Source organism: Bubalus kerabau, chromosome 13, assembly GCF_029407905.1.
Source record: "Bubalus kerabau isolate K-KA32 ecotype Philippines breed swamp buffalo chromosome 13, PCC_UOA_SB_1v2, whole genome shotgun sequence".
In the NCBI taxonomy this organism is placed as follows: domain Eukaryota; kingdom Metazoa; phylum Chordata; class Mammalia; order Artiodactyla; family Bovidae; genus Bubalus; species Bubalus kerabau.
Window position 1 is genome coordinate 63,113,667 of NC_073636.1, and position 10,608 is coordinate 63,124,274.

The 10,608-nt window shown below is 45.3% G+C and overlaps 1 protein-coding gene across 1 annotated transcript; it reads left to right on the forward strand.

Moving 5' to 3' along the window:
- Window positions 1-321: 321 nt before the first annotated feature.
- On the forward strand, window positions 322-9,275 carry LOC129625062 (short palate, lung and nasal epithelium carcinoma-associated protein 2A). Its single transcript, XM_055543219.1, has 7 exons — window positions 322-469; window positions 2,237-2,369; window positions 3,637-3,741; window positions 4,676-4,828; window positions 7,180-7,261; window positions 8,355-8,418; window positions 9,241-9,275. Exons 1-7 carry the CDS (start codon window positions 322-324, stop codon window positions 9,273-9,275), a joined length of 720 nt encoding a protein of 239 aa, XP_055399194.1.
- Window positions 9,276-10,608: the final 1,333 nt, after the last annotated feature.

Sequence of the window (10,608 nt, forward strand, 5' to 3'; positions counted from 1 at the left end):
GAATTTGCAGAGTCAGTAGGAAGTGACTCAGGTAAAAATGAAAAGAAGAGAGAAATGTTCCAGGCAGAGAAGCCCGCATGTGGTAAAGAGCTCTGACCTGGAGTCAGGCATCATTTTTCAAATAGTAGCTCTTTCATTCACTAGTCGTTTATCTCTGGGCGAGTTGCTCTAGCTTTCTGACCTGGTTTGCCCATCTGAAAGAGAGGAAATAAACCAAGCACTGCTGAGTGTAAGAGTCAAAGGTGCTCATCCAAGATCCCGTTTCCCTATGGATAATTCTCACTCTTGTTCCTCCCATGACTGTCCAGGTGTCAGGACAAGATGGCTCAGCTTTGGAAACTTGTTCTCTTGTGCGGCCTGCTCGCTGGGACCTCAACGTCTCTTCTTGACATTCGTGGCAATGATGTTCTGAGGAAGCTGATATCTGGTCTTGAGAGAGGACTTGGCACCTTTGACAGTACAGTTGAAAGTGAGTTAACCACAGGGACGCTCAGTGGCGCCTGGGAGCTTCCTGCTAAATACTGTGCCTGTATCACCAGAGGCTGTAGCAGGGCCTCTCTTTATCAGTTGTTTACTAAGAGAGATGGCTAATTGGTTCCTGGGTCATTGTTTATTATTTTTCTAGAAACAAGCAAAGATTAACTGAATATCACTTTACATCTTCAGTTCAGTTCAGTCGCTCAGTCGTATCCGACTCTTTGCGACCCCATGAACTGCAGCACGCCAGGCCTCCCTGTCCATCACCAACTTCCGGAGTTTACACAAACTCATGTCCACTGAGTCGGTGATGCCATCTTCAATCACAGTAAACTTTTCTAATATGTTCATAGGATAAATTCCTAAAAGTGACATTTCAAAAGTTCAAAACTATGCATATTTTAAATTACAGCAGATATTGACAAATAATAATACCCTATGCTAACATTTTCTCCAATAGCCTATGAGATTACCTTTTTTTCTACTTCCCTGACAGCACTGGTTTGAACAACTGAATTTTTTGCCAGTCTCACAGATGAAAGGTTATAATTCATGTCACTTAACTTTTCTCTAATTCTGAAAGAATTCATTTATTTTTTTCATATTTTCATAATTTCATAATTATGGCTAATTACTTAAATATTTTATTTATATTCGTAGCATATTCCTTTGCTGGGCCATTCAATTTACTTAGTACTTTGTATTAGCTAATTGGAAAAGGATTCCTACCTAGCCTAGATAGCTGTAAAATTACCTACCTTTCTAATTAATCACATTTCCTTGTAATTCTGATTTCTTGAAAGAACTTGGCCTTCTTTTCAATTTCTGGAAACATTCCCAGCACCCTGACAAACATGCTTTATAGGAGAAACTAATTTCTGTATATGACTTCCTTTCAAACCTTGCCAGGGCTTGGGCAAATGTCAAAGATATAGGAGGGACCCACTTTCCAGTTTCAGTGCTGACAAAACTGAGCTCAGAAGCAGAAGTGTCTGGATTATCTATAGGACCAGACGGAGTTTCCACCTCTGTTTCCATCATTATAATTAGGTAGATATTGTCCATTGCAGAGCCAAAGTGGAGTACTCTGATTACATATCCTTTCCTGTAGCCTTTTGTGTGGTTTTTTCTGAGCTCGTTGTTGCCTTCCTGTTTCTCATTTGAATTCCTTTCTACACGTGTATTCTGAACTCTTTTCAACTGTGCCATTCTACATCTGCCATGCCACTTCCTCTATCAAATCCCTCTTTTCTCTGAAAGACAGTCTGTTAGGACTCTCTGTCCTCCTGCTCCTGAATGAATCATTGCTTTCTAGGCCTGTTATCCAGGGCTCCTACTTGCCACTTTAATAATTTGGAGCCATGTTTTTTATTTGATTCTACATTTTCCATTTCTTATTTTATTCTCAGTTTATTCTGTTTGTATGAGCATCTCCTTAATCTTCACTACTAGAAGCTGATGTGCAATCAATATTTATTGCCTGCTCAATAGTGGATTGATTGCTTTGTTGAAATGATGAGCATATATTAGCATGAAGGCAGCATACTAGGAATAAGGTCTCCTAGCTGTGTGACTTTGGCTCATTTCTTAATCTTTTGCTCCTTAATGTCCTCATCTGAAAGCACAGATAATAGTAATACCTATTTTATGGAGGTGTTATAAGATGAAATAACATAGGCAAGTAGTCTCATTTAGTGCCTGTTGCCCAGGAGCTGCTTCTTAAGTTGTGTACCACACTAAACGGAGATTGTTTTCGCAGTTATCTTTCAGAATTTGAAGACTGAATTGGAATCCAGATGTTTGAATGACGTTGTGGAGGAGACCCAGCAAACTGAGAATTTGCTGGAAGGACTCATTTCTAGAATTTTTCAAGTAGTGAACAGGCTTACAGGGTGAGTTGATGCTTCATGTTGGAGATCTTTGTTCCCAGAAAAGAGAATACATATCTTTGGGGAGGTAAGTTTAATATAAAAGAAAGAAAGATGAATAAACCTTGTGTGTTCTTGCAGAGCAGAAGCAGTCTGAGGCAAGCTCTACCAGAGGCTGGGAAAATTAGAGTCAAGGCTGCAGGGCCTGTGAGCATCTCATGGGTCTGGACCCTCCCATTCTGTGATTTCAGGGTCAGGGTGTAGGTTCTCTTCTCTCTCACCTCTATCTGTTTGCTGATGCCTAAAGTTCCTTTTTTAAGGAATAAGACTTTTCTTCTCTGAATATAGCTGCGTATAAAAGTCTGAATGGCCTCAGCAGAGAGAAAACTAGAATTCATACCACATAGGTGGCTCCACACATAATGTCTTGGAGTCAGGCAGTTCTGGGTTCAAAATCTGTGTCTGCACAAAAAGAATGAAATAAGGCTATCTGCAGCAACAAAAGGATGGACATAGAAGTTATCATACTAAATGAAGTAAGTCAGAGGAAAAACAAATACCACATGATACCACTTATATGTGGAATCTAAAATATGATACAAAAGATCTTATATAAAACAGACTTGTGGAAATAAAGACAAACTCATGGTTACCAGAAGGGAAAGCAATGTGGGGGAGAAATTAGGAGTTTGGCATTAACATTGGCTAAGTTGCTTCAGTCATGTCCAACTCCCTACAACCCTATGGACCATAGCCCGCCAGGCTCCTCTGTCCATGGAACTGTGCAGGCAAGAATACTGGAATGGGCTGCCATTTCCTACTCCAGGCATTAACATATACACACTACTCTATATACAGTAAACAACCAACAGGGACCTACTATATAGCACAGGGAACCATACTCAGTATTTTGTAATAACCTATAAGGGAAAAGAATCTGAAATAAAATTACCTCTATAATTATACATATCTCTACCTGAATCACTCTGCTGTCCACCTGAAACTAACACAACATCATAGAGCAACTATACTTCAACTAAAAGCAAAAACAAAAAAACAAATACTGGCTCTGGCACATATTCACCCTTGGCGTCTTGAGGAAATCACAGCCGTCTGATCCTCAAGTCTGCCATGCCATCCAATGGAGAGAATTCAGCCTCTGAGCAGGGCTCTCATGAAGACCAAAGCAGGCAAAGTCCATGACGTTCAAAACTCAGCACAAAGCTGGCACAGAGAAGAGCCAAGCAATGGCTGTCAGGAGTGACAAGGGTGAATTGTATTTTTTACACAGGGTGAGAATCAGGAATGTCCAAGTCCCAGATATCACATTCGAAGCGACTTCTGACAACGGTGCTGACGTGAAGATCCCCATCACTGCCGACGTCACCGTGAGCCTGTGAGTAGCCTTGGAATCTGAGGGTTGGGAGAGGCAGTGAGGTATGGCCAATAGGTCTCCAATCTGGAATCAGGCACTTTTCCACCCTGCTGCCTTGGTCTCCCAAACAGTAAAATAAGGAGGCCTTTGCAACTCCTAAATCCTAACCTTTAAATTGTTCTAAGAAACATTGCCCAGAATGAAATCTTTTTAAAAAAATCCTCCATGAAATATATTTCCAAAATCATAAAACTTAATCTAATGATAAAAGTTGAAAATTTGAAAAGACATTAACATTTTTAACCCTTCAGCAAAGTTTCCTCCAGCATCATTTTGTCTCTCAAGATTCTCTTTAAGTAGCAGTGACCAGTATGGGCCATATAGTAGTGTAGACGTGGTAATGAAGGGCATGAGAAAATTATATGAAAAATGTAATTTCTAAGTATTTTAATTACTTCATAAATAGAAAGAGAAAGCAAAATGCAGATGTGTAGAAGAGTCTTTATAAATTAAGGGTACTGTGATTTCATCATTGAACTATCATATGAGATCTTGGAATAGTTACTTAACCTCTTTATACCAAACGTTTCCTCACGCTGAAAGCAGAGATAATGATAGTGTTTTTTGCTCATGGTACTGCTCTCAAGATTAAAAGGCTTAATCCTGGTGAAATAGTTTTGTGAAATACTAACACAGGGTTTGTGCTCAAGAAATATAAACTATTATTTTTATTTTATTTATTGGTGTGATACTGTATAGAAATTTCATACGAGCCAAACCCATGTGGCCAGGAGAAGTAATACCTAATGTAAGAATGCAGGTTCCATAAAAAATTTACACACTATTGACTTTATCCATAGACATCCCATGCAATGGCCATCTAGAGAGAGAGACTCACGTGGGCAATGTGAAGAGACTTTCCACCACTTTTTACTGTGAATCTTATTCCCTGTAGGCCTCTGTTGGGTGAGATTGTCAACCTGGACCTCAATGTGGACCTCCAAACTAGTGTCAGCATTGAAACGGATGCTGAGACTGGTGACTCCAGGGTGGTCGTGGGAGAATGCCCCAACAACCCAGAAAGCATCTCACTCACGGTGCTGCACAGGTGAGGCCAACACATCTCAGCAGAGCAAGGAATTCCAGAGGAGCTGGGACCCATAATTTCAGCTTTATTTTTAACCTTGGAAGGAGCAGAATATGGTTTAAAAAAAAAAAAGAGGGGGAGAGAGTTCAGGCTCTGGAGTCAAGCTAGCTTTGCCACTCACTTGCTGCTGCTAAGTCGCTTCAGTCATGTCCGACTCTGTGCGACCCCATAGACGGCAGCCCACCAGGCTCCCCCGTCCCTGGGATTCTCCAGGCAAGAACACTGGAGTGGGTTTCCATTTCCTTCGCCACTCACTTGGGTCTTTGTAATCAATGTAGCCTATAGAAGCTTCAGGGATCACATCTGTATACGAAGGTTGATAACATTACCTAACTCATAGGCTACTATGTTGACCAAATGAGAAAATGCAAGTGTTTAGCATACTCAGAATATTTGGCCAAGTACATACTAAGCTTTCAATAATAATAATATCTATCCTGATTTTCTGTCTCTTGGTTCTTCCCATTACTAAGACAGGAGTGTTGACCTCTCAAACCATTTCTATGAATTTGTGTATTTCACCTTTCAGCTTTATTTGTTTTGCTTCATGGTTTTTGATACTCTTTGCATACACATTTAGCATTGTTACATCTACTTGAAGAACTGACCCTTCTCTTATTATATACTGTCCCTCAAAAAATAATAATGATAATATACTGTGTTTACCTTCTTGCCTCTAGTTAAGAGTGGGCAAGAAGAGCAATCTCTGCCTTGGGCTCTAATTTCAGACTGCCCTAATCATCTTCCACTCAATGGAAGATTCCCAAAATGAGACGCTGAAAAATTTCCCTCCATTTAAATCACTGCTCTCCAGTAACCCACAAAATCTAGATCTTAAACTGTGTGCTTGAAAGAGCAGGCTTAGTCCAGGGGTGAGGGTAGAGAGAAAAAGGCCGATCCTGGTCCTGGCAGGGAGAGGAGAAGTGGTCTGGAAGCTGAAGACTGGGGCAGGTTGGCCTTGGCAGGTATCAAGATTGAGCCATGAGTAGAGGTCAGTCCATCCTGCTCCAAGAAGGGATCTGATCACAGATTGCCTAGAAACCCTCCAAAACCAAAGATAGGCTCTGCAGCCTACCATCACTTGGAAAGATTGTAAGTCCAAATGCCTGAGCTCTGCTGGACAGTGCCCAGCCTCCAGCACCAAGGAAATCATATCCTTCTGGGTCTCAGTGACCGTATCTCTGAAATGGCATTCCACTCTGCTGCTCCAAACCCTCAGGGAGCCTTTCTCTCCACTTTGGGTGGAATCTCAGGTCCTCCCAGGGCCATCTAGGCTCTGCCTGATCGGGGTCCACCCTCATATCACTGTGCTCTCCCCCTTGCCCACTCTGCCCTAAACACGCTAGCTTTTGCTCTGAGTCTCAGAAAAACTCCTTCCGCTCAAGACCTCTGATGGGCTGCTCTGGCAGCTAGAACACCTATCCCCCACCCATCTCAATGTACATCTCATCATTCAGGGTCTAAAACAAGGTTCCTCCTGTTTTCTCTTTCCAGATCTACTCTCCCCCTTCTGAATACCTGTCACAAGTTGTCATTATATATTCAATCGTATGTTTACTTCATTTATTCTTCCAGCCAAAAATGTGTGGAGCAGCTGCTCCACGCGAGGCAGCCGCCATTCTGAGCTCTGAGGAATCTGTTGGTGACTGCAGGCAAGGAGCTTGTTCTCATGGAGCTTAGTCTCTGGAGGGGAAGGCAGACAGGCAAGCATTCAGTACAGCAATAAAGGGCTCACACGGGGAATTTCAGATGGCAAAGATCCCTGAGTAGTGCAGCATGCTTAACAGAGTGCTATAGTACAAAGTCCTTCCTTAGGCAAGCAGTCAGGGAGGGCTGCCCTCAGGAGGTGAGAGGTATGCTGAGAGCTGAAGGTAGGAAGGAGCCAGTCTTAGGGAAGCTTGTTTAATATGGGGTTGGCCAAAAAATTTATCTGGGGTTCTCCATAAGATGTTACAGGAAACTCAGAACGAGCATTTTGGCCTCTAATATTTAGGTACCATAATAGAGCTGCTTGTGCTTTGTTCATCACTGTGCCCCAGTCAGGCTTGGTTCCCAGCACAGTTGGTGTTCTGTAAATACGTGCTGATGAATAAATGAATGGATGGCTAGATGGATGGATGGATAAAAGAATGGATGGATGGATATATGGATGGAAGGATGAGGTGTGTGATGAGACTCTAATGAGCTACTGGGTGGGCTGCTGGTCAACCATGGAGTTCTAAGTGATGATCCCCCTGGGTAGAGGCTCAAGTCACCTGACTTCAAGGTGCTCCACCATTCACCAACCTTTATCAATTTCCTCTCTTCTCCAGGCGCACTGGACTGCTCAGTGATGTTGTGGACTTTGGAGTCAACCTTGCAAGGCAGTTGGTGTCCTCTGTAGTGCAGCACGAGGTGAGTCCCCCACTCTTGGGGCAGCAGAGTCAGGCCTGGTGGGGGCAGTTGTGACATTCCATGGGTGGGCTGTACTCTCTGGGCACCTTCCTTTCTGAGGGGACAACTTCCCTGTGAGTTGTCAGTTGTTACCCATTCCCCCCACCCTGCTTCACTCAGCCTGGCCTGGGGAGGAGAAGAGACGCCCAACACGAGCTGAAATCACTGGGTCCCACACTTGAACCATTGGCCATACCCATGGACTGCCAGTAGGCCTTTTAGCTAATATTTTTCTTATTTCAATACAACTTTACTTAATTTATTTAAATACCAAAACTTCATACACCATAGGTCAGATTCCTATGTATCATATACAAAACTGTATGTACCATGTGCCCTAAATTCCAAAGATTCTAGATTATTCACTCTGGAAGGGGGCTAGGAATCTAGGGTGTTTTTTTTTAATCCTCCAGGAGGCCCTGAGATTTACTGAACTGGAGGATCACTGCTCAAACTGTGGGTGTCAGACCAGCAGAACTGACCTTCCCTGGGCATTTTTTAGAATGCAGACCCTTAGGTCCCACTCCAGACTTGCTGCTCATTAAGTTGCCTTTTAACAAGATCCTTGAGGAGTTGTATACACACAAAATTGTGAGAAACACTTCTGTACGGTTCCCAGGGCCCCGTTTGACCCTTGAGGTTTCAAAGTCCAAAGGACAAGGTTTCTAAGAGCACAGGGATCTGGGATGCTTATAGTCTAGATACTTAAGGTACTGGGATTCTAATGTTCTGAGGTTTTTAGGATTCTAGTGTCCTCTGGATGTCAGATATGGGCCTTCTAGGTTTTCATGGCTCTAGAGTCAGACACGACTGAAGCGACTTAGCAGCAGCAGCAGCAACAGCAGCAGCAGACTCCTCAGGGTCAGAAGTTCTGAGGCCCCAAGTAGTGAGCATCTCTGTGGGTGGCAGGCAGGGTGCTCATAGCAGGTAATAACTAGTCCTCTAACTTCTCCCATCTCTCCTCTCCCTCCTCACCTCCACACCTCTTTCTTTCCTTCCCTCTTTCCATTTCTCTCTGTGTGTCTCTCTTTCCCTGGCTCTGTGTGACCCTCAGCTGTGCCCACGAATCCGCGAACTCCTTGAAAGCCTGGATACAGAGTGTATTAAGAAACTCATCGGTAAGCAGCCTGGGGAAGCAGTGAGAGGGCTCCCTCTGCAGCCTCACAGGGGCTGGTATGCCGCTCTATGCCTACAGCACCAGCAGGTCTGGTCAGGGGACCCTGGAGGAGCTGAGCAAGTCAGAAAAGTGTGGTTGGAGGGGTCCCTGCGAACTGAGGGTCTCTGTCAGTCTTTGAGAGCTTCAACTGCCCTCCTTTGTCCCACTGGCAGAACCTGCTGCCCAGAATGATGTGAGAAAGAGGACGGGCCAGATCTGGATCTGCTACTATGCAGTCCTGGTCAACTGGCTCCACCTCTCTGAGCCTCGGGTTCCTCCCAGGTGAAAGGAGATTATGAATACAGCTTAGCTGATGAATAGATTTAAAGAAAAAGCCTAATATCCAGTAGGCATTGATGATAAACACCACCCCTTCCATTTCCCTTCTTATGAGGAGGTGTGGTTTCACCCCCAGCCTGGACCTGGGTCTCTGGCATTGCTGGGGTTGCTGGGGCTGTGGGCAACAGAAATGGGATGAGTGAAGCATCAGGGTCCTGGAGGCAGTTCTTCTAGAAAATAGCCACAGACCTAGTTCATTGGGCCATCACTCTATGCTTCTTATACTATCTCACTGGATCCTTGCAACGACCCTGTGGGGATGGGTAGTGTCATCATACCCATTTTACAGATGAACTAGCTGAGGCTCAGAGAGATGGAGTGACACACAAGAGGTCCCGTGGCTGTCAAGTCTGACCTGCTGGAGGGTGGCAGTCACTGGTGTCTGATTTGTATTCGGCTCTCTAGTGCTGGAGCCTGAGAACCGCTACTAATTGTGTTCCCTCAGGTGAACCTCAGGTCACCACCCAACAGGAAATCTGAAGAGCACAGATGAGGAAACCGCTGGGATGCCCACCTGCTGGTGAGGGCTGGGTCCAGGGCCCTGGGCTGAGAGAGGAGGAGAGCCCCCACAGGGGCCTGTGGAGAAGCAGAAACAAGCTTGGCTTCTCCTCTTTCTCTAGTGGTAGACTCAGCCCTGATCTCGGTCACAGACCAACTCCTGACCCTAAATCAGACAAACAGATTGTGCTTGATTCTGCTCCCTGACTGAGCCCGGAACAGTCAGACTGAGCTTTGACTCCAGTAGTTGACTGAGCCCTGACACTGGTCACAGATAGAGACCAGATCGCATCTCAGCCTGATCCCTGATCCTGATCATACACTAAGCCCTGAACCCTGGCTCCTCTGGGCCCTGATCAGTCTTTTCACATCGGCCATTTTGCTAAGGTGAGGTGGGTGGGAAAGTGAGGGGATGAGGGGGGTCAGTGCCAGATGCCAGAGAAAGACCCCAAACACAGGTGCCAGTCCCTCCCCAAGCCTCAGAGCTCCCAGGGTTTGGGGAAAGTACTCCTGCAGCCATGTCTGGTGAACCCAGGAGCAGGTAAGGGTCCTGGGGTGTCCATGCGTCACACCAGGGTCTCCTTCCAGATTGGTTCCGGGACGTGACTGAATCTCTGTACCGTCTTCCTCTGGGATGGGCGGTGCTGCCACCGTCCCTCAGGAGTGACAACTGAGCCCAGTCAAAGGACACTCTCAGACACTCATGCTCACAGTCAGGACACCCTATACTTGTCACCCTCCACCCCCAGCAATAAAAAGCCTTTTCAGCACCTCCTGTGTGGTCCATTGCATTCTTCCATTGGGATTTTGGGGGATGTGGGATATGTGCAACCAGGTAAGCAGAGACCTGGATCCGAAGCTGGAAGGGGATTTGGGGATTATCCAGCCTCACCTCCTTGTCTTACAAGCAGGAAAACTGAGGCCCAGGATGGGCTAGAAAGTGACCTGAGGTGTCATAGAGACAGCCTCACTCTGCTTCCCTACAGCACCACCATGATGGAGGGCTGCCTTCCCCAGCACACCTGACCACATGACCTCCTCACAGCACCCTTCTGCTCTTGTCCCCATTGTACAGATGAGGAAACTGAGGCTCATAGAGGACAAGTGACATACCGAGGTTACAGGGTAGCAAGAGGCAGGACTAGTATTTAAACCCATGGCTATGGGATCACTTGCTCAGAGAAGTGATGTCCCATCTTCCAGTACTCAGCCACCTCTCCCCAGCCACTGCAGGTCCCGATGTGTGATCTCAGGCAACTTACTAGAACCACACTTCTCTCACCTCCCCAATGGACTTAACAGGAAAACCTCCCTG